Raw genomic sequence first — 23,270 nt, 5'->3', positions numbered from 1 at the left:
AGGGGCAGGCAGTGGGGGGGACAGACAGGCACGGGCAGGCAGTGGGGGGGGGGACAGACAGGCACGGGCAGGGGCAGGCAGCGGGGGGGACAGACAGGCACGGGCAGGGGCAGGCAGTGGGGGGGGGACAGACAGGCACGGGCAGGGGCAGGCTGGGGGGGGGGACAGACAGGCACGGGCAGGGGCAGGCAGCGGGGGGGACAGACAGACACGGGCAGGGGCAGGCAGCGGGGGGGACAGACAGGCACGGGCAGGGGCAGGCAGCGGGGGGGGACAGACAGGCACGGGCAGGGGCAGGCAGCGGGGGGGACAGACAGGCACGGGCAGGGGCAGGCAGCGGGGGGGACAGACAGGCACGGGCAGGGGCAGGCAGCGGGGGGGACAGACAGGCACGGGCAGGGGCAGGCAGCGGGGGGGACAGACAGGCAGGGGCAGGCAGCGGGGGGGACAGACAGGCACGGGCAGGGGCAGGCAGCGGGGGGGACAGACAGGCACGGGCAGGGGCAGGCAGCGGGGGGGACAGACAGGCACGGGCAGGGGCAGGCAGCGGGGGGGACAGACAGGCACGGGCAGGGGCAGGCAGCGGGGGGGACAGACAGGCACGGGCAGGGGCAGGCAGCGGGGGGGACAGACAGGCACGGGCAGGGGCAGGCAGCGCCGTTCTGCTGCGGATGTCATCGGCAGTGGATTTGTTTCGCCCCTGTCCCGGCGCTCCGGAGCCGCTGCTGCCTTGGCAGCCCTCGCAAGCAGCAGCTGGCAGCGGCCGCACGGAGCCTGCCGCCTCCCCCCGCAGCCCCCCAGCACGCAGGCTGCGGATGGGGGCTGCCCAGCCCCGCTCGGTTCGCCAGGCTCCGGCCGCCGTGTGCGGGGCTGGGGGGCTGGGGGCCGCTGTTTCTGGCCGCCGCCGCTGCCGGACGGTTTCCAGCACACCAAAGGTGGAAGAGGAGCAGCTCGGAAAGCCAAAGCGTTTGCTCGGCTGCCGCCCAGGCTGCCGCTGCAAATTGCCAGGGAGTTTTCAGGAGGGATTAAGCCGCAATTATGTGGGATCTATTTTAGCAGAGGATTTCAAAGGGAGGAGGGTGAATGGCAGGGCTGCTGCGTGCTGCTTGAACACCCACAGCCTTTATCTGGAGGCACGCAGGAGCTCTGCCTTCCGACCCCGCTGCTCCCTTCCAGGCGCCGCGGGAGAGCCGCGGCCGAGCCGCCGGTGCCCAGCCCCCGGTGCCCAGCCCCGCAGCCTGCCCGGGCTGCTGCCGCTGTGCCAAGAGCTGAGAACGAGATGAAAACCCCCAAAAACACAAGGTGGAGAGAAGGAGGGGAGGCTGCTCGGCGTGGAAGCCGCTTTCCCAACCCTCCATCAGCATTCAGCTCGGCTTCCAAATGACCCCGATCGGCAGCAGGCTCCCGTGTGCCCCCCACAATTAAACGGCAGCTGAACTCCCGCTAATAGCCACGGAACAATTAGCTGCGGCAGCCAGGCACTGAGCAAGCAAAGTGGAGCAGCAGGAGTCAATCTCGGAGCAAACAAAGGCTTTAGCTGCACAAAGGAGAGAGGCTGAAAGGGATAAATGCTCTTTGCTTCGCTGGGGGCGGCGTAAAAGAGCCCCGGAGCAACAGGCTGGGTGTCGGCAGCAAGCGGTCCTCACATCCAGGCACTGCCTGGGGGTTCTGGCAGGGCCGGGGCGGGGATGGGATGAGCTCTGCAGGTCCTTTCCAGCCCCTGAGACTCCGAGATTCTGGGGAAAAAAGAAACCAGAAATGGGGAGATTGAGATTGGATGTGAGGAAGAAGTTCTTCCCCATGAGAAGCAGCAGAGAGTGGGCTGGGCTGGAAGGGATCCTAAAACTCATCCAGCTCCAGCCCCCTGCCATGGGCAGGGACCCCTCCCACCAGCACAGGCTGCCCAGGGCCTCATCCAGCCTGGCCCTCAACACCTCCAGGCAGGAGGCAGCCACAGCCTCCCTGGGCAGCCTGTGCCAGGCTCTCCCCACCCTCACTGCCAACAATCTCTTCCTCCTCTCCACTCTCAGTCTCTCCTCTCCCAGCTCAAAGCCATTGTTCCTCAGCCTGGCACTCCCAGCCCTTGTCCAGAGTCCCTCCCCAGCTCTCCTGGAGCCCTGCAGGTACTGGGAGGCTGCTCTGAGGTCTCCTTGGAGCCCTCTCCTCTGCAGGCTGAGCAGCCCCAGCTCTTGCACAATGATCTTCACACAAGGTTAGAGCTTTGTGTGGGGAAATGCAGAAGCAGCAGAGCAGACTGGAACAATGCAGGGGGTGGGGAGCAAGGGAAGGATTTTAAGGCCCTGAATGTAATCTCCCAGCTGGATGGAAGAGCCATTCCTTAGATTGCTGGAAAAGAGAGAAATAAACGAGGAGCAGTGGCCTGGCTTGATAGGAAACTCTCCCTGGCAGATCCTCTTTTGTTTCCCACTGAACAAATGGATTCCATCCTGGTGGGAGGGGCAGAAAGGGAGCAGCTTTCTGATGGAGGGAAAAGCAGCAGGAAAAGCAGGAGAAGCTTCCCTCCTCCTGGGGGGGGGGGGGGGGGTTTCCCCATCTCTTCTGTGCCAATGCCAAGGACAAAACCCAACCCAGAAGCATTTTCCTCTTGAAAAGGGAGAAGCAGACCTGAGCCAGCCCCTGGCTTGGAGAAGGATCACAGCTTGAGCACACTGCCAAAGCTGTGGTAAGCAGGAGCTTATCCCAGGAATGCTACAAGGAAGGCAGTTGGGAGCCCCTGGATCAGCTCTTGCGAGAGGGGAAGGCTGTGCCGGCAGAGAGCCCTGCAGCTGCTTGCAGGGCTCGGGGGAGCGGGAGGCGCTGTGCTTAGTCCATCTCTCACCTTCTCTCCGAATAAAGCTCCTTGCTCGTTCCCAGCTGAAAGGAGACCTCATAAAAGTGATGGCAGGAAATTGAGGGCCGGCTGGGGTCAAGAGAGACAACAACAAAGCTGCTCTTGCAGGGCCATCCACACTCGGCTGGTAGCTCCCACCGAGAGAGGGCTGCAGCGGCAGCAGCAGGAGGAGAATTCAAATGACTGAGATCAGCTGAAACCTTCCTCTCGTTTGCACATCAAAGCAGATGCCCCCAGGGACAGATCTGCTGCTGCCGACTCGCTGCCACCACTTCTGGCTGTAAACATGAGAGCACTTGGGGCTGCTCCCCCTTCTCCTTCAGCTGGAATCCACCCTGCAGGGGGAAGCCCTTCCTGGGAGAAGGCTCTGGAGGGGCTGGAAGGTGTCCAGAGCAGGGCCAGGAGGAGGAGCAGAGGGCTGGAGCTGCTCTGCTGTGAGGACAGACTGAGGGAGCTGGGGCTGTGCAGGCTGGAGAGGAGAAGGCTCCCAGGAGACCTCCTTGTGGCCTTCCAGGATCTGCAGGGGACTACAGGAAAGCTGGGGAGGGACTTGTGAGGGTGTCAGGGAGGGATAGGACTGGGGGGGATGGAGCAGAACTGGAAGTGAAGAGATTGAGATTGGCTGTGAGGAAGAAGTTGTTGCCCAGGAGGGTGGTGAGAGCCTGGCACAGGCTGCCCAGGGAGCTGCTGGCAGCCTCCTGCCTGGAGGTGTTTGCAGCCAGGCTGGAGGTGGCTGTGAGCAACCTGCTGTGGGGTGAGGTGTCCCTGCCCATGGCAGGGGGTAGCAGTCTGTGCTGCTGCTGCCTCAGGTATGACAGCCAGGAGCAGGCTGCAGCCAAGGCAAATGCATCCCAGGCACTGCAGGGGGTAGGGGGAATCAGCTCCAAGGGAGCAGGAACAGCATCACCAAAGCTCCCCAGCAGGCTGAGCTGAGAGCCTGCTTCACAGCCTGGAAGCCACCTTTGAGGGCTTCCTCTGAACACCCCAAAGGGCAGGCAGGCAAATCTGCAGGTGCAGGATGGTACCAGGTCCAGGGCCTGTCTCTGCACTTGGAGTAGAAGCTGTATCTAGAAAGCAGATGCAATTCAGTCCTGCTCCAGCCCAGGCACAGCCTGGAGCCACAGGCAGTCCCTTCCCTCCCTGGCTCCAGAGCAGCCAGAATCCTTCACACTGTTCCTTGCTACACCCCTGGGTGCTTTAAGCACAGCCTTGTGGAACAGTTGGGCTTTGTCCCAGGGGACTGCTGGTTCCTGGGCCCACCCCTGGGAGGAGTGGAAGGTTTGGGGGTGCAGGGCATCCACCTCTGCCACCAAAGTGCAGAATCCCTCTGACTCCTGCGTCAGGAAGCTGGCTGCAAGCACTCAGCTTGGCTGCTCTCCATCAGCCCTTCCCCAAGCCAGGACTTCACCCTCTTGTTTTCTCCTCTTCTTTCCTGTCCTGCTTCTCATCTGCTGCTCTGGGTCTGGGGAGCAGGCAGCTCGGGGGGGGTCCAGCTGGAGTGCAGGGCTGCGGCACGGCAGGAGGCAGCAGGGCCGGCGGGGGGGAGGGTGCGGTGCTCCCAGCCCCGGGTTTGGCACAAGGCAGCTGGGCAGGATGCCAGGCAGATGCTGCTGGGATGTGGGGCAGCGGGGTGGGTTGGGGGGACCCTGGCTGAGTGCTGCAGCACGTCCCTGGCCCACATGGGAGAGCAGCTGAACGCCAGCCCCGTGCTCAGAGAGAGAAACCACACAGCCCCTGGCTCAGGGCTGCCAGACAGGCTCAGGACACAGATCCTCTGCGCCCCTCGGCAACCCTCTGCCCCCCTCTGCCCCCCTCTGCACCCCTCTGCCCCTCTGAGCCCCTCTGCCCCTCTGTGCCCCTCTGCCCCTCTCTGCCCCTCTGTGCCCCTCTGCCCCTCTGAGCCCCTCTGCACCCCTCTGCCCCTCTGAGCCCCTCTGCGCCCCTCTGTGCCCCTCTGCCCCTCTGCCCCTCTGAGCCCCTCTGAGCCCCTCTGAGCCCCTCTGCCCCTCTGCCCCTCTGTGCCCCTCTGCCCCTCTGTGTGCCTCTGCGCCCCTCTGCGCCCCTCTGTGCCCCTCTGCCCCTCTGAGCCCCTCTGAGACCCTCTGCGCCCCTCTGCCCCTCTGTGCCCCTCTGCCCCTCTGAGCCCCTCTGCGCCCCTCTGCCCCTCTGAGCCCCTCTGTGCCCCTCTGCACCCCTCTGCCCCTCTGCCCCTCTGAGCCCCTCTGCGCCCCTCTGTGCCCCTCTGCCCCCCTCTGCCCCCCTCTGCGCCCCTCTGCCCCTCTGCCCCTCTCTGCCCCCCTCTGTTCCCCTCTCTGCCCCTCTGTGCCCCTCTGCCCCTCTCTGCCCCTCTGTGCCCCTCTGCCCCTCTCTGCCCCTCTCTGCCCCTCTGCCCCCCTGCCCCTCTGCCCCCCTCTGCCCCTCTGCCCCCCTCTGCCCCCCTCTGAGCCCCCCTGCCCCTCTGCCCCCCTCTGCCCCTCTGCCCCCCTCTGCCCCCCTCTGCGCCCCTCTGCGCCCCTCTGCGCCCCTCTGCGCCCCTCTGCGCCCCTCTGCACCTCTGCGCCCCTCTGCACCCCTCTGTGCCCCTCTGCACCCCTCTGTGCCCCTCTGCGCCCCTCTGCGCCCCTCTGCACCTCTGCCCCCCTCTGTGCCCCTCTGCCCCCCTCTGAGCCCCTCTGCCCCCCTCTGAGCCCCTCTGCCCCTCTGCACCCCTCTGCCCCTCTGTGCACCCCTCTGCCCTTCTGTGCCCCTCTGCCCCTCTGCCCCTCTGTGCCCCTCTGCTCCTCTGCGCCTCCCCTCCTGCAGGGTGACTCACAGCCACATAACTGTTTGGGTTGGAAAAGCCCTCCCAGCTCATCCGCCCCAAGCTCCTCAACCCCAAGCTCATCAACTCCAAGCTCATCAACTCCAACCATCAGCTCCAAGATCATCAGCTCCAAGCTCACCCAGGCCAGCACCAACCCAGCCCCACCCTGGCCCCCAACCCTGGCCCCAAGGGCCATGGCCACAGGTTTCTGGAGCCCCTCCAGGGCTGGGGCCTCCCCCCCCCTCCCTGGGCAGCCTGTGGCAGTGCCCCCCTGGTGCAGGAGGCAGCAGGTGAGCTCTGCCAGATGCATGCCTGAGCAAGAGCTCCGTTCCTCTCCATGCCTGGCCCAGAGGGGCTCAAGGCAGCTTTGCCTGACGAGAGGTGAGAGCTGCAGCAGGCACAGGGCTGGGCTTGTGTTAGGCTCCTTGGTCTTTTGGACAGCCTCATGCTGGCCCCCAGGCCAAGCATCCCTGCCAAGGGAGTGTCTCAGTTTGCTGCAGAGCAAAGACAAAGTTCCCTTCCCAAGCCAGGAGCAAGTGCAACCAGCAGTGTGCCTGCCAGGGCTGTGCCCCCCCTGCAAAGCCCCTAGAGACAGCAGGGAGGAGGCAGGGCAGACACCTGGCTGCTTCTCAGCCCTTGGAGGAGATGTGCTCTGCCTCCCCCTGCTCTCTCCATGGAGCTGTTCTCCCCTCCAGCCCGTGCTGGCTGCAGGACTGGGGCCAGGAGCCACCAATCCTGCAGCCATCAGGGCTGGAGACACAAATGAGACTGTTTGAAGGGGCAATCAAAATGCTTTATGGAGTCTGGGCTGGCAGGCAAGGAGGAGAGGCTCCTCCAGAGGCATCCCAAGCAGTCCCTCAGCAGTCCTCTGCTCTCCCTCACTCTGAGGGCTCTCTGGGCACTACAGACTGCTGCTGGCAGAGGGGAAGCAGCTTCCCACTGCAGGGCTGAGGGAGAGGGCAGAGAACTCCTCTGGTGAGGACTTCTGTCCTCTCTGCACTGAGTGGCAGAACCACCTCAGGCACTCCTGGGGCTCAGAGATTCATTCACAGATTGGCTCAGCTTGGAAGGGACCCCAAAGCTCAGCCAGCTCCAGCCCCCTGCCCTGGGCAGGGACACCTCCCACCGGCCCAGGCTGCTCAGGGCCTCATCCAGCCCGGCCCTGAACACCCCCAGGCAGCAGGCAGCCACAGCCTCCCTGGGCAGCCTGTGCCCAGCAGCCAGAGCAGTTTATAGCTCTCCTCCTTCCAGCCAGCAGCAGAGTGTCAGCAAAGCAGCCAATTAAGGGGATTAAAAGCTGGAGATGTGTTTTATTGTGCTTTTATGACAGCAGCACTGATCAAGGTCCCCATGGTGTCCTTGTCTCAGACAACTCAGGGATTGATTCATCAAGGGGATTATCACTGCACACTCCCTCAGCTCTCAGTGATGGATGAGCCCCAGCAAAGGAGGTGAAGGTCCCTGGGAGATGTTCACAGCCTTGTTCTACCTCGGGTCAGGAGAGCCAAAGCCTTGGTAGAATTCAATCATAGCAGGGGCTGGGCTGGAAGGGACCTCCAGAGCTCCCCCAGCCCAGCCCCTGCCCCCAGCAGGGACATCCTGCCCTGCAGCAGGCTGCCCAGAGCCCTGTGCAGCCTCACCTTGAACAGCTCCAGGGCTGGGGCCTCACCTGGCACCTCCCTGGGCAGCCTGCTGCAGGGTTCCAGCAGCCTCCTGGGGCAGAGCTTGTTCCTCACATCCAGTCCCAGTCTGCCCTGCTCTCATCTCAAACCACTGCCCCTGGGCCTGTCCCTGCAGCCCTTTGGGAGCAGTCCCTCTGCAGCCTTCCTGTAGCCTTTCAGGTACTGGAAGCTGCTCTGAGGTCTCCCTGGAGCCTTCTCCAGGCTGCACAGCCCCAGCTCTGTCCCCATAGCAGCTGGCAGCCTGGCTGTGGGGAGGGAAAGAGCCTCTCTGGAAGGCTTCCTTCACCTTCCAGGGCTCTCTGTTTACTTTCTGCAGGAGTTCAGCTGTGGGGTTCAGCCCTTTGGAGCCCCTGGGAGGCACTGCTGGAGTCAGGCTGCCTGCTGCAGCCCTTTGTGCAGGGAATCTCTTCAGTAGCTGAAGGGCTCCAGGAGAGCTGGGGAGGGACTCTGGACAAGGGCTGGGAGTGCCAGGCTGAGGAACAATGGCTTTGAGCTGGGAGAGGAGAGACTGAGGCTGGAGAGGAGGAAGAGATTGTTGGGAGTGAGGGTGGGGAGAGCCTGGCACAGGCTGCCCAGGGAGGCTGTGGCTGCCTCCTGCCACCTCCACCCAGAGCAGGCTGCCCAGGGCCACATGGAGTCTGACCTTGGCTGTCTGCAGGGATGAAGCCTCCACCCCCACCCCCTGGGCAGGCTGCTGGCAGCCCCCTGATGAGCTCAGGCATTCCCTAATCAGTTTGGAGCCTCTCACCCAAATCCCAGCTTGGTTTAATTCCTGCACTGCCCTATCTGCTGCTTGCACAGCACCTGGCTGTGCACTGCCTGATGCCACCCTGGCAGTCTCCATGGCAACCCAGCCTGTCACAAGGCAGGATGCTCCAAGGTCACAGCAGCAGAGAGGCAATGGCCACCTGCAGCAGGGGGCCACAGCCACGGCCATGCCTCCTGTCAGGATGCTGCCCCTGGCCATGGGCTTGATGGCCATGCCCCCCCTCTGGCAGCTCAGCTTCAGCCAGCTGAGATTCAACTCTGAAGCTCTTCCTCCTCAGAGAAGCAGTGGGCACCAGGCCCTTCTCAGTGGTGCTCAGTGGCAGTGGGCACAAACTGGAACCCAGGAGTTGCACCTGAGCATAAGGAAAGAAATCCTTCCCTTTGAGGGTGGCAGAGCCCTGGAGCAGGCTGCCCAGGGAGGTGGAGGAGTCTCCATCTCTGGAGGCCTTCCCAACCCTCAAAGTGAAGAAGTTCCTCCTTAAGTCCAAGGGAAGCTCCTGTGCCCCAGTATGTGCCCACTGCCCCTTGTCCTGGCACTGGGCACCATTAAAAAGAGCCCAGCCCCAGCCCATTGACTGCCCGCCTTGGGCTATTGATCACCATTGATCAGATCCCCACAGCCTGTCCCCACAGGGGAGGTTCTGCAGCCTCTGCTCATCCTCATGGCCTCCTCTGGAGCCTCTCCAGCAGCTCCAGGTCCTTCCTGTGCTGGGGGCCCCAGAGCTGGAGGCAGTGCTGCAGGTGGGGGCTGAGCAGAGGGGCAGAATCCCCTCCCTGTGCTGCTGGCCACACACCTTGTGGTGCAAGGACAAGGCTGGCACATCATCAAGGTCCCTCCTAAGGCCAGAAGCCTTCTTCATGCCTCACTGACTTGCAGCAGAGTGAGAGCTTCCCCTGGAGCAGCTGCCCTGGGCTTGATGGAGCTGCTTTGGCACTTCCCTGTGCCTGCTGCCAGTGTGTCCCTCCCTGGTGAGCACAGCATGCTCCATGCCAGCCCTTCCCCACCCCTGCACTCCTGAGCTGATGGGAAGCAAGGAGCCAGCGTGCAGGTGGCAGGGCTGGAGGTGCCTTGCTGGAACAGGTCCTTGGCAGGAAGCCCCAGCTGGGGGTGAGGGAGGGCAGCCAACTGCCAGCTCCCTGCCAAAGCCTCTGTGACAGAGCAGTGCTGCTGTGCTCAGCCCAGCTGCTGCAGGGAGGGCAGCAGGAAAGCAGCCCAGAGATGTGTGCTGCTGTGCACCCAAGCCCTGGGGCACCACCACTTCAGCCTCCTCAGAGGTGTGCAGGCACCACCTTGGGCATCTGGGGGAGCCCAGAGCTTGCTCACAGAGTCATGGAATGGGTTGAGTTGGGAGAGACCCTGAAGAGCATCCAGCTCCAACCCCCTGCCACGGGCAGGGACACCTCCCACCAGCACAGGCTGCCCCAGGTCCTTGTGCTGGGGGCAGCAGAACTGGAGGCAGTGCTGCAGGTGGGGTCTGGGCAGGGCAGAGAAGAGCTCAAGAATGGAACTGCTGGTGGGAGAAGACCCCCAAGGGCCCCTGCCCTGGAGCTCCCCACAGCCTGGGTGCTCTCTCCCTAGCCAAGGGAACTGATTCCCACCAAAACCACATCTAAAGAAGGGAAATGCTGGTGCTAGAGGAAGACCACCAAGGGTCTCTGGGGCTGCTGGGGCACACAGCAGCCCGAGGAGGGGCCCTGGGGAGGGCTGCAGGGAGAACTAGGGGAGAAGATCTGCTGGGAGGAGAGGATCTGCTTGGGCTGCTGTGTGCTGGGCTGCTCCTGTGAATGTCTGCACAGGCAACTGCTGCTGGCAGGCAGGAGGCTATCCCTGAGCAGAGAGGGCCTCCTGAGGCTGCAGCCTCATAAAGCTGCAGTTAACTTTAAGCCTGTGCTTAAAGCCAGCTCCAGCAGCACATGCTTTGAATTATCCACGTGGCTGAGCACCAAGCTAAGGCAAATCCACCCCCAGCCCCTGCTGTGGGCAGGAAGAGCCCTAAGGTCCACCTGAGCCTTTCCACTTGGCCCTGAAAGCCACAGGGCTCCATGCAGGAAGGCTGTGGCCACCAGCACCGAGGAGCCCTTCCCAGAGCTGGAAGTGGTTTCTCAGGGCCACTCAGGGGGTGCTGTAGGTACCTCAGGCCAGGTAGGGCCCACAGGCAGGGCTTTGCTGAACTCTCTGGCTTGGGCCTGGAGATGTGGATTGGACCCAGAAGCTCTTGGTTTCCATGGGAAGGTTTCCCAAAGCCCAGATGACAAAGATGAGGGAGAGGCAGCTGGAGGAGTGCTGGAGGGCTGATGTGAAAGCCAGGCTCCAGCCTGGGCTGGATCCCTGCCTGAAGCAGGGGAAGGAGCAGTCCCTGCTCCAGACCTCATCTCCTGGGGCTCCTCTGCCTTCTCCACACAACCAAACGTGAGGGGGCAGGGGGGAGGGGGTGGAGAAAGCTCCTGGGGATGGGATGTAAGGGCCTGAGGTGGCCTCCTTCACACCAGCATCCTGCTTCCAAGTTAAACACAGGGAGTGGAGCTTGCCTGTGGCTGCTCCAGGCAGGAGGTCTCCCTCAGGCCCCTTTCCACCTCTTGTTTAATGAGAAATGCTTTGCAAGGCCAACACAGAGGAAATGCCAAAGCCATGAGAGCTTTTGCAGCCCCCAAATCCTCCTCCTCACACAGTCCCCCTCCATGGTGACCCAGGTGCTGAGGAGCAGCTGAGCTGTGCCAGGTGCTGCCCCCTCCATGCACCACTGCTGCCCCAGCCTTGGGCTCTGGGCAGCTCTGGCCCCAGAGCATCCACCCCAGCACCTGGGATGGAGTCTCCACTCCAGGTCAAACCTGATTCATAGGACCATAGAATTGTTTTGGTTGGAAAAGACCTCCAGGCCCTGGGGAGACCTCAGAGCAGCCTCCCAGTGCCTGAGGGGGCTCCAGGGGAGCTGGGGAGGGACTCTGGACAAGCAGCCAGGACGAGGGACAATGGCTTGGAGCTGGGAGAGGGGAGACTGAGGCTGGAGATGAGGAAGGAATTGTTGAGAGTGAGGGTGGGGAGAGCCTGGCACAGGCTGCCCAGGGAGGCTGTGGCTGCCTCCTGCCTGGAGGTGTTGAGGGCCAGGCTGGATCAGGCCCTGAGCAGCTGAGCCTAGCTGGGAGGTGTCCCTACCCAGGGCAGGGGGCTGGGGCTGGATGAGCTTTCAGGTCCCTTCCAACCCCAGCCATCCGTGGAAGCTGAAGGTCGGACTCCACCATTTGGAGGTCTTTTCCAGCCCAAACAGTTCCTGTTCCACCATTTCCCCCCTCTCCTGTTTGCTCATCTTCCTCTCCCCCCAGCCAGAGGAGAGGCGCAGCTCAGGAGGGAGAGCTGCCCCCGGGGGTGCAGGGGGTGTCCTTTACCATTGCAGGGGAGGTGACTTTGCCGGGGGAGGAGGGCAGCGCCGGGGAGAGGCAGCAGGCGCTGGGCGCTGCCGGATCCGCGGCCGTTGCCAAGGCAGCGCCGTCAGGGGCCGGTACCCTGCGCACCTCTGCGGGCTGCCTCCAGAGGCGGGGTGCGGGGGGCTGCCCCTCGCAGAGGCACAAGTGTCCTTCCGTGAGCTCTCGAGTAGTCCCCAGGGGCAGCTCGGGGGCGTCCGGCAGAGAGCCTCCCCCGCCCCTCGCTTCCCTGCTCGGTAGCTGAAGCGCAGCGGCCGCGGGGGCAGCCGCCGGGAGCGGGCAGCCGGCAGCCGGTGGCGGGGCCGCTGCCGGCGCCGCAGCGATGTCCTTGGGAGCGGGAGGAGCACGGCAGCCGCACGGCCCCCGGCCCCGCCGCTCGGCACCGCCGCTCCTGCCGGCTCAAGGTCGGACGCGGAGCTCCGCGGGCAGGCAGCGCAGCAGGCTCCGGCTCCGGGCGCACAGCCCCGGCGCTGCCTCCGCCGCGGGGCACGGACCGGGAGAGCTGCGGTGCCCCTGCCCTGCCAGGCACTGAACTCCTCCGCTGCCCCTCCTGCAGCTCAGCCCCGCGTCTGGAGCCGCCGGGAGCGCCGCGGGGCAGGGACGGACAGACGGGACGGGACGGGACGGGAAGGGACGGGAAGGGAAGGGACGGGAAGGGAAGGGACGGGACGGGAAGGGAAGGGACGGGAAGGGACGGGAAGGGAAGGGAAGGGAAGGGAAGGGAAGGGAAGGGAAGGGAAGGGAAGGGAAGGGAAGGGAAGGGAAGGGAAGGGAAGGGAAGGGAAGGGAAGGGAAGGGAAGGGAAGGGAAGGGAAGGGAAGGGAAGGGAAGGGAAGGGAAGGGAAGGGAAGGGGGCAGGGACATATCTGGACAAACAAAATTCCCTCTCTTCATGGAATCACTGAATTTTAGGGGTAGGGACAGACCCCCACAGGTCTTTGAGTCCAAGCCCTGCCAGAGCAGGGCACCCAGGGCAGCTCACACAGGCACACATTCAGGTAGGTCTTGACAGCCTGCAGAGGAGACTCCACAGCCTCTCAGGGCAGCCTGCTCCAGCCCCAGGCAGATGTGCAGATAGGAGATGGGGAAATGCTGGAATCAGGGAATTGTTTGGGCTGCACAAGGCCTCCAAGATGACTGAGTCCAAAGAAGTTTCTCCTCACGCTGAGGTGGCACCTCCTGGGCTGCAGTTTGTGCCCACTGGCCCTGGTGCTGGCCCTGGGCACCACTGCAGAGAGCCTGGCCCCTGCTTCTCGCCCTCCACCCCTCAGCTACTCACAGACACTGCTCAGATCTCTCAGCTGGAGCTGAGGGTTATTTGTGCCTCTGCTCTCCAGTCTGTCTGGAACAACCTCTTGGGTTTCCCAACTCAGCCATGTGCAGAGGCAGGAAGCTTTGGCTTTCTGATTGTTTGAGAGCAGAGCTGCTGCACTGCAAACATTTCCCACTTCTGCTGGCTTGGGAGAGACAAAAGTGCTCCCCAAAGGGAGAGCAGCGAGGGTGAGGACAAGGCAAGCAGATGAAGCTTTGCTGCTGAAGCCACAAAACAGCCCTGGGCACCAAGCTACTGCTGCAGAACTTCCCCTTGCTCAGCACCATCTGCACACTCAGCTGTGCACAGAGAGATCTGATCAGTGGAGCAGGGACCGGAGTGCTGAGCAGCTGCAGCCAGCAGGCACCCAGGAACGAGCTATGAAGAGAAGCTTTGTGCCCTCCCCCATGCCCACAAAAGCTTTGTGCCCTCCCCCATGCCCAGAGAGGCTTTGTGCCCTCCCCCATGCCCACAAAAGCTTTGTGCCCTCCCCCATGCCCAGAGAGGCTTTGTGCCCTTCCCCATGCCCAGAGAGGCTTTGTGCCCTCCCCCGTGCCCACAAAAGCTTTGTGCCCTCCCCCATGCCCACAAAAGCTTTGTGCCCTCCCCCATGCCCAGAGAGGCTTTGTGCCCTTCCCCATGCCCACAGATGCTTTGTGCCCTTCCCCATGCCCAGAGAGGCTTTGAGCCCTTCCCCATGCCCACAGATGCTTTGTGCCCTCCCCATGCCCAGAGAGGCTTTGTGCCCTTCCTCATGCCCACAGATGCTTTGTGCCCTTCCCCATGCCCAGAGAGGCTTTGTGCCCTTCCCCATTCCCAGAAAAGCTTTGTGCCCTCCCCCCTGCCCAGAGAGGCTTTGTGCCCTTCCCCATGCCCAGGGCTGGCAGTCAGTGGTCCCCTCCCAGCCTGGCAGCCGGGCACCAGCAGGGTGCCCAGGGATGCATACTGGGCCCAGTGCTGCTCAGTATCCTCACAGGGCTGTGGCAATGGGGTCCAGAGCACCCTGGTGAAGCTGGCAGGTGACAGCATGGGTGGGCAAGGCTGGCACTCCAGAAGGGAGAGCCACACTCCAGGAAGGCCTGGGCAGGCTGCAGGAGAGGGCTAGCAGGGACCTCCTGAAGCTCAGCAGGGACAAGCGCAGGGTCTGGCACCTGGGAACGCAGAACCCAGGAGCGCAGCTCAGGCTGGGCTGCCCCTGGCTGGAGAGCAGCCCTGGGGAAAGGCCCCCGGGGGTCCTGCTGGGCACCGAGCTCAGCAGCAGTCAGCAGTGAGCTGCAGGGGCAGAGAGCCAGCAGGGTGCTGGGCTGCAGCCCCAAGGGCATCAGCAGCAGGGAGGAAGAGCTCATGGTGCCACTCAGTGCTGGGCAGCCCAGGCTGGAGCACTGCCTGCAGGGTCCCCACGGAACAGCAGAGCTGTGGCCAGGCTGGGAAGTGTCCAGAGAAGGGCCAGGAGGGTGCTCAGAGGCCTGGCAGCCCTGCCTGGCAGGGGAGGCTGAGAGAGCTGGGGGTGTGCAGCTGGAGAGGAGAAGGCTGAGGGGAGACCTCATTGCCGTGGCCCAGGGCACAGAGGGAGGCTGCCAGGAGGATGGAGGATGGCCAAGGAGTGCCAGGAGGGGCCAGGGGGTGCTGGGGCCAGGTCACTGCTGGGGAGACTGCCAGGGGGCTGCAGAGGGCAATGCTCCCCATGGGCACAGTCAGACCCTGGAGTCACCTCCCAGGGGCAGCAGTGCAGTCCCCTCCCTTGGGCAGTGCTCAGCCTCAGCCTGCCAGGGGGCTGGGCCAGCTCCTTCCAGCTGCACCATCAGCTGGGCAGGCTGGGCCAGGGGAGCCCTGGGGGCACTTCCAGCCTGGCAGGATGGGGCTTCTGAAGTTGCCCTGGACTCTGCTGCCAGAGGGCTCCCAGGCCAGGCTGGCAGTGAGCAGAGCTCCTCTCTCCTTGAGTGCAGCTGATCTATTAAGCACTAATTCTATTCCACCACCACAGCCCTGAAGGATAAATGGAGCCTGCTGCCTGCTCCTGGAGGACAGGATTTAAACAGACACAAATAAACACATCCCTGCCTTCCCCTCCCTAACGACATCAGGGGATAGGAGGGAGGACAAAGCAAAGGACAAATGAACACTTCCAAATGGAACCTGTCAGCACAGGGCCTCCTGCTGAGGAAGCCTCCCATCCTCTGCCCATCCTCTGCCAGGCTCCTTGAAGAGGTCACCTGGGCAAGGGTCTGGAGAGCAGGGCTGGGGAGGAGCAGCTGAGGGCCCTGGGGGTGCTCAGCCTGGAGCAGAGGAGGCTGAGGGAGACCTCCTTGCTCTCTGCAGCTCGCTGAGAGGAGGCTGCAGCCAGCTGGGGGCTGGGCTCTGCTCCCCAGTCTCAGGGCATGGAAGGAGAGGCAATGGCCTGGAACTGTGCCAGGGGAGGCTGAGGTTGGAGAGGAGGAGAAATGTCCTTGGTGCCAGCGTGGCCAGGGCCTGGCAGAGGCTGCCCAGGGAGGTGGTGGAGTCCCCAGCCCTGGAGGGGTTCCAGGAACCTCAGCCATGGCCCTGCCAACGGCAGGGGGCTGGAGCTGGGTGGTCTCTGAGGTGCTTCCACCCTGAGCCATTCTCTGTGCTCCTCACTGGTGTCCCTCAGCTCTCCTGGGCAGAACACCGACTCTCTCCTCGCTGCAGGATGTTGCTCAGCTCCAGCAGCTCTGAGCACACTTTGCCATTCCAGAGAGGGAGGTGAGGGCCTGGGCAGCCCTCCTGTGACCACCCCCCAGCCCCCAGCAGCTCCCCAAAGCAAGGGCTCCCCACACACTGCCTCCCCAGCCCCCCTGCAGGGAGCCAATGCTGGGAACATAGCTGGGGGTAGGAGAGCCAGAGAGCCACAGACTGGCTTGATTGATTGAGTGATAAATTCATAGACTGATAGATTGATAGAGTGATAGATTCATAGAGTCATTGATAGATTCATAGATAGACTGATTGATTCATAGATAGATTGGTAGATAGAGTCATAGATTGATAGACTGATAAATAGATTCACAGATTGATGGATTCATAGATAGATTGATAGATTGAGTCATTGATTGATAGATTGATAGATTGAGTCATAGATTGATAGATTGAGTCATAGATTGATAGATTCACAGATTGATAGATTGATTGATAGATTCACAGATTGATAGATTCATAGATTGATTGATAGATTGAGTCATAGATTGATAGATTCACAGATTGATAGACTGATTGACAGACTGGCAGCTGCCTGGCATGGGCTGGGCTGGAAGGGAGCTCCAAGCCCAGCCAGCTGCAGTCAGCAGAGGGAGCAGGGCAGCCCTGTGGGTGCCCAGCAGGGGCAGCAGGTCAGGGGTGAGGCTCCAGAGACTCCACAGGGACTGAGGGAGATGCACTGGGGCGAGGAGGAGGAGGTCTGCACTGCAGCTGGCAGGCATCTGCCCAGCCCTCAGCAGAAGCTGCTCTGGGAGCTCTTCCACACAGCCTGCCGGGGTCTGACCTCCTGCAGCCCTGCACTCGGAGCTGCAGCCTCCCCCTGCCTGCTGCAGCCTCCCCCTGCCTGCTGCAGCCTGCTGCAGCCTCCCCCTGCCTGCTGCAGCCTCCCCCTGCCTGCTGCAGCCTGCTGCAGCCTCCCCCTGCCTGCTGCAGCCTCCCCCTGCCTGCTGCAGCCTCCCCCTGCCTGCTGCAGCTGCCTGCTGTGGTGTCTTGCCTGCCAGACTCCTGAGATGCACTGCTGCTTGGATCCCTGCTTGGGACCTGCCTGCCTCCTGCCTCACATGATGAGAGAGGCAGGAACAGGCCCCCAGGTCCTGGAGGAGGCAGCGTGCTGCCAGTCAGGTCCCTGCTCCTGCCTCCCCCAGCCCCAGGCAGCAGCTTTGTTGCTGCTTCCTTCCAGCAGCAGCCAGGGAAAAGCAGCACCTGCAGAAGTGTTGCAGGTGGGTGCAGGCTCCTGGCTGAAGCTCTGCCAAGCCCCAGCAGGAGGAGGAGGCATCAGTCCTGCCCCCAGAGGGGACTGCCAGCCCCTTCAGCACAGCCCCATGGCCACAGCATCTCCACCAGCTGAGGCAGATCTCTGCCTCTGTCTCAGCCCTGTCTGGCCCTGAGCAGACCTCCTCCATCCAGCCTGCAAGCTCTGAGCAGCATCCAGCTGCTGCCAGACTGCAGAGGGCAATGCTGCCCACCCCAGCTGCTGCTGCCAGACTGCAGCAGGGCAATGCTGCCCACCCCAGCTGCTGCTGCCAGACTGCAGCAGGGCAACGCTGCCCACCCCAGCTGCTGCTGCCAGACTGCAGCAGGGCAACGCTGCCCACCCCAGCTGCTGCCAGACTGCAGCAGGGCAACGCTGCCCACCCCAGCTGCTGCCAGACTGCAGCAGGGCAATGCTGCCCACCCCAGCTGCTGCTGCCAGACTGCAGCAGGGCAATGCTGCCCACCCCAGCTGCTGCTGCCAGACTGCAGCAGGGCAACGCTGCCCACCCCAGCTGCTGCTGCCAGACTGCAGCAGGGCAATGCTGCCCACCCCAGCTGCTGCTGCCAGACTGCAGCAGGGCAATGCTGCCCACCCCAGCTGCTGCCAGACTGCAGCAGGGCAACGCTGCCCACCCCAGCTGCTGCCAGACTGCAGCAGGGCAACGCTGCCCACCCCAGCTGCTGCTGCCAGACTGCAGCAGGGCAATGCTGCCCACCCCAGCTGCTGCCAGACTGCAGCAGGGCAACGCTGCCCACCCCAGCTGCTGCCAGACTGCAGCAGGACAATGCTGCCCACCCCAGCTGCTGCTGCCAGACTGCAGCAGGGCAACGCTGCCCACCCCAGCTGCTGCCAGACTGCAGCAGGGCAATGCTGCCCACCCCAGCTGCTGCTGCCAGACTGCAGCAGGGCAACGCTGCCCACCCCAGCTGCTGCTGCCAGACTGCAGCAGGGCAATGCTGCCCACCCCAGCTGCTGCCAGACTGCAGCAGGGCAACGCTGCCCACCCCAGCTGCTGCCAGACTGCAGCAGGGCAATGCTGCCCACCCCAGCTGCTGCCAGACTGCAGCAGGGCAATGCTGCCCACCCCAGCTGCTGCCAGACTGCAGCAGGGCAACGCTGCCCACCCCAGCTGCTGCTGCCAGACTGCAGCAGGGCAACGCTGCCCACCCCAGCTGCTGCTGCCTGGCCCTGCCTGCTCACTCTGCTTTGGGTGTGGAGACAGCCACAGAATGCTGGGGTTGGGAAGGACCTCAAACAACATCCAGCCCCAGCCCCCTGCCCTGGGCAGGGACCCCTCCCTCCAGCACAGGCTGCTCAGGGCCTCATCCAGCCTGGCCCTCAACCCCTCCAGGCAGGAGGCAGCCACAGCCTCCCTGGGCAGCCTGTGCCAGGCTCTCCCCACCCTCACTGCCAACAATCTCTTCCTCCTCTCCACTCTCAGTCTCTCCTCTCCCAGCTCAAAGCCATTGTTCCTCATCCTGGCACTCCCAGCCCTTGTCCAGAGTCCCTCCCCAGCTCTCCTGGAGCCCTTCAGCTGCGGGAAGCTGCTCTGAGGCTCTGCCTGGAGCCTTCTCCTCTGCCAGGCTGCACAGCCCCAACTCTCCCAGCCTGGCCCCACAGGGGAGGCTTCTGCAGCCTCTGCTCATCCTCATGGCCTCCTCTGGAGCCTCTCCAGCAGCTCCAGGTCCTTCCTGTGCTGGGGGCCCCAGAGCTGGAGGCAGTGCTGCAGGTGGGGGCAGAGCAGAGGGGCAGAATCCCCTCCCTGTGCTGCTCTCTCCCTGCTCTGGCTGCAGCTCAGCACTCAGCTGGCTCTGGGCTGCCAGGGACCAGTGCTGGCTCCTGGGCACTTTGTCCCCACCTGACCCCCCCGAGGCCTTCTCCCCCAGGCTGCTCTCAGCCCCTCCTGCCCCAGCCTGGCTCTGTGCTTGGCACTGCCCTGAGCCAGCTGCAGGACCTTGCCCTTGGCCCTGCTGAGCTCCATGTCCAGTGCAGATGGGGAGCCCCTGGGGCCCACAGAAAGCTTCCTACCTCCACTGGGATTCTCTGAGGCTCTCAGCAGCTCCTCTGAGCTCCTGTGGCCAGGCCAATCTGTATTTCAAAGCACACATCAGAGAGAATATAATTGGAGTGGAGAGCCCAAGACAAATCTGTGTTATCAGCTGCACTTAGCAGAGCAGTAAATCACTGCCACAGCAGCAGCCCCTGCCCACACTGCCATGGGAACACCAGGCCTGGGCACTGCTGCCTGCTGCAGCTGCTGCCTGCCACCAGCCACCAGCTGCAGCCAGCACTGTGCTGCCTGCCCAGCTGCCCACACTCAGTCACTGCTGCACCAGTGCTCAGCACCATCAGATGGCCTCACAGAATGGCTCAGCTTGGAAGGGACCTCAGAGACCATCCAGCCCCAGCCCCTGCCATGGGCAGGGACCCCTCCCACCAGCACAGGCTGCTCAGGGCCTCATCCAGCCTGGCCCTCAACACCTCCAGGCAGGAGGCAGCCACAGCCTCCCTGGGCAGCCTGTGCCAGGCCCTCCCCACCCTCACTGCCAACAATCTCTTCCTCCTCTCCACTCTCAGTCTCTCCTCTCCCAGCTCAAAGCCATTGTTCCTCATCCTGGCACTCCCAGCCCTTGTCCAGAGTCCCTCCCCAGCTCTCCTGGAGCCCTTCATCTGCTGGAAGCTGCTCTGAGCTCTCCCTGGAGCCTTCTCTTCTGCAGGCTGCACAGCCCCAGCTCTCCCAGCCTGGCCCCACAGGGGAAGCTCTGCAGCCTCTGCTCATCCTCATGGCCTCCTCTGGAGCCTCTCCAGCAGCTCCAGGTCCTTCCTGTGCTGGGGGCCCCAGAGCTGGAGGCAGTGCTGCAGGTGGGGGCAGAGCAGAGGGGCAGAATCCCCTCCCTGTGCTGCTCTCTCCCTGCTCTGGCTGCAGCTCAGCACTCAGCTGGCTCTGGGCTGCCAGGGCCCAGTGCTGGCTCCTGGGCACTTTGTCCCTGCTGACCAAGTCCCCTCTGCTCCTGTGGAAGATGCTCTCTGCAGCTGTCTCTGCTGGCTGTGTTTCTGCTTCACTGCCAGGGTTTCTCTCCATGGTGCAGCCAACGCCACCCCCCTGCTCCTCCCCTGCTCTCGGGGGGGAAGGGCTGAGGGAACCTGGGCCCTCACTGAGTCTTTAATTAATAAAGCAGCAGAGGCAGGGCTGGCAGCCCCCAGCAGCGGGGAGTGCTGAGCAGGAGCAGGGCGGGGAGGGGAGGAGGAGGATGGAGAGCAGGAGGAGGGGGAGGAGGGGGAGGAGCAGCCACCTGAGCAGCTTTGAAGCTCTGGGAGCCCTGAGCATCAATTTCCCCGAGCCTGCTTTTGTGCTCCTCGCTTGTAAGAGCAACATCGGCGCCGTGGGATTACAACGGAGAGATTCGCGCTGCCGAGGAGCCAGGAGGGCTCCGCAGAGCGCTGCGAGCGCTGCGCCCAGCGCGGGGCGGCAGGCAGGCTGCGGAGCAGCGCTCGGGGCGGGCACCGCACCCTCGGGGCTGGCACCGCACCTCGGGGCGGGCACCGCACCCTCGGGGCTGGCACCGCACCTCGGGGCGGGCACCGCACCCTCCGGGCGGGCACCGCACCCTCGGGACTGGCACCGCACCCTCGGGGCTGGCACCGCACCCTCGGGGCGGGCACCGCGCCCTCGGGGCGGGCACCGCACCTCGGGGCGGGCACCGCACCCTCCCGGCTGGCACCGCACCCTCGGGGCTGGCACCGCACCCTCCGGGCTGGCACCGCACCTCGGGGCGGGCACCGCGCCCTCGGGGCTGGCACCGCACCCTCGGGGCGGGCACCGCACCCTCCGGGCGGGCACCGCACCCTCGGGGCTGGCACCGCACCTCGGGGCTGGCACCACACCCTCCGGGCGGGCACCGCACCCTCGGGGCTGGCACCGCACCTCGGGGCTGGCACCGCACCCTCGGGGCTGGCACCGCACCTCGGGGCTGGCACCGCACCCTCGGGGCTGGCACCGCACCTCGGGGCTGGCACCGCACCCTCGGGGCTGGCACCGCACCCTCACCCTCCCGGCTGGCACCGCACCTCGGGGCGGGCACCGTACCCTCCGGGCGGGCACCGCACCCTCGGGGCGGGCACCGCACCCTCCGGGCTCGCACCGCATCCTCGGGGCTGGCACCGCACCCTCGGGGCGGGCATCCTCGGGGCTGGCACCGCAGCCTCTGGCGGCGCTGCAGCTCCCCCGCGCCGGGCACTCGGCCTGAGCGCGGTGCCTGCAGCCTCTCATCCCCCTCCTGCTGCCGCCGCAGGGGGCAGCTGCTGCCCATCCAGCCTGGCAAATGGACCCAGCCCGGGAGCCCTGGTGCTGAGGCCCTGCACCCTCAGTGCACTGCTGCGGGCTGGGAACCACAGCACCCTGCTGGGAACCTCAGCACCGCTGCTGGGACCTCAGCACCGCTGCTGGGAACCTCAGCACCGGTTCAGATCCTCAGCAGCTGTGTGCCTGGCATGGGGCAGGGTGTGCCTGGCACCCAGGGGTGGGCAGCACTGTGACTCCAGAGGCAGCCAGGAGCTGCCTGCAGCTCCCTCTCCCTCCCAGACAGCTGCTCTGGGACCTGGGATTCAAAGAGCAAGAAGCTCTTGCCCCCAGTGGGGAAGGGCAGCTCACAGCCAGGGGAGGGGAGGGAAGGGACCCCTGGAGAGCATCTGAACCAACCCCCTGCCACTGGGGGAGGGGAGCAGCACTGGGGGAGGGGACCCCAGAGAGGCAGGCGGGGGGGGATGTGCAGCTCCAGCTGGCAGCCCCTGCAGAGTGCAGCTCAGGCTTCCTCCAGCCCAAGCTAATAAGGATCTCACCAATTTTGCCTCCCTCCTTCGCCTGCAGCCAGCCAGACTCGACGTGGGGGCTGGAGAATAACGGCCAGCAGCCTCCCCCGGCTCCCCTCCCACCCCCTTCCTCCTCTGGCTCCAAATTGGTTTGAAAACATTGCTCCTCCCCTGCCTCCTCCATCCCTGCGATGAAGCCATCAGCCACGGTGACAGCCGCTGCTGGGGACTGGAATCGATCAGCAGCCTGCTCGGGGCTGGGGCTGGCTGCTCTGCCGGGGGGGGTTGGTTCTCCTCCTGCTCGGGCAGGAAAGAGGGAAATCCATTTTGAGAGAGAGTCCAGGGGGCAAGGGGTGGGCTGGCTGCAGCAGGGAGCAGTGGAGGGAAGGGAGGCAGCCCCTGGGCTCTGCCCAGCCCACCAGGGAGAGAGAAGCCCCCAGCAGGGGTTTGCTGCGGTGGGAGAAGGGCAGGCGGCCAGGATGGCTTCCTACTGCCCCCCGAAGAGACACTGAGGGGCTGGGGAGGGGGCAGAGAAGGGCAGCTGGGCTGGGGAAGGGGCTGGGGAGCAGGGCCCTGGCAGGGGGGTTGGGCTGGATGGTGTTGTGGGGTCCTTGCCAACCCCTCCCATGCAGTGGTTGTGTGAAGAGAGCGAGTTGGGAGCAGCCCAAAGCCTCCTGCTCCTGGGGAGCCACCTCTTGCCCACAGCCACTGCTGCCCCCTCCAGCCCTGCCCTCCACACCAGGGTGCTGCTCAGCTGGAGGGGAGCTGGCTGGCCCCAGGCCTCTGGGGGAAGCAGAGGAAGTCAGCAGAGCCTCTTGTCTCCCCCTGCCTCCCCCTGGTCTCCAGGACTCCCCTTTTGTGCCCCTGGAAGCCGCAGCTGCCCCTGCTCGGCGCTGGGGACTCAGCCAGCAGAGAGGAGCTGCAGGGCACCCAGGGCTGCAGCTGCAGTGCACTGCCTGCCCCTGGCCAGCTGCTTTGCTGGGCTGGAGTAAAACCTCCAAGTCTCTTATCTTGCAGCCTGCCTCTTCCCTTCCCCTCCCTGCCCCTTCCCTTCCCCTCCCTGCCCACAGCTCCTCCACTTACTGCACAGCACAGAACTCGTTTGCTTCAGCCCCGCGGAGCTGCGAGCTTCCTCCTCCTCCTCCTCCTCCTCCTCCTCCTCCTCCTCCTCCTCCTCCTCCTCCTCCTCCTCCTCCTCCTCCTCCTCCTCCTCCTCCTCCTCCTCCTCCTCCTCCTCCTCCTCCTCCTCCTCCTCCTCCTCCTCCTCCTCCTCCTCCTCCTCCTCCTCCTCCTCCTCCTCCTCCTCCTCCTCCTCCTCCTCCTCCTCCTCCTCCTCCTCCTCCTCCTCCTCCTCCTCCTCCTCCTCCTCCTCCTCCTCCTCCTCCTCCTCCTCCTCCTCCTCCTCCTCCTCCTCCTCCTCCTCCTCCTCCTCCTCCTCCTCCTCCTCCTCCTCCTCCTCCTCCTCCTCCTCCTCCTCCTCCTCCTCCTCCTCCTCCTCCTCCTCCTCCTCCTCCTCCTCCTCCTCCTCCTCCTCCTCCTCCTCCTCCTCCTCCTCCTCCTCCTCCTCCTCCTCCTCCTCCTCCTCCTCCTCCTCCTCCTCCTCCTCCTCCTCCTCCTCCTCCTCCTCCTCCTCCTCCTCCTCCTCCTCCTCCTCCTCC

The 23,270-nt window shown here is 64.3% G+C and overlaps 1 protein-coding gene across 1 annotated transcript; it reads left to right on the top strand.

Moving 5' to 3' along the window:
- The first annotated feature begins 671 nt into the window (after positions 1–671).
- LOC128897655 (polysialoglycoprotein-like) lies at positions 672–21,050 on the top strand. Its single transcript, XM_054166465.1, has 4 exons — positions 672–966; positions 11,497–11,640; positions 11,765–11,928; positions 20,172–21,050. Exons 1-4 carry the CDS (start codon positions 672–674, stop codon positions 21,048–21,050), a joined length of 1,482 nt encoding a protein of 493 aa, XP_054022440.1.
- The last annotated feature ends 2,220 nt before the right edge of the window (positions 21,051–23,270 follow it).

Source organism: Dryobates pubescens, chromosome 13, assembly GCF_014839835.1.
Source record: "Dryobates pubescens isolate bDryPub1 chromosome 13, bDryPub1.pri, whole genome shotgun sequence".
NCBI classification, from domain to species: Eukaryota; Metazoa; Chordata; class Aves; order Piciformes; family Picidae; genus Dryobates; species Dryobates pubescens.
The sequence above is the reverse complement of the archived record's forward strand: the minus strand, read 5'-3'. Positions and strand labels throughout refer to the sequence as shown.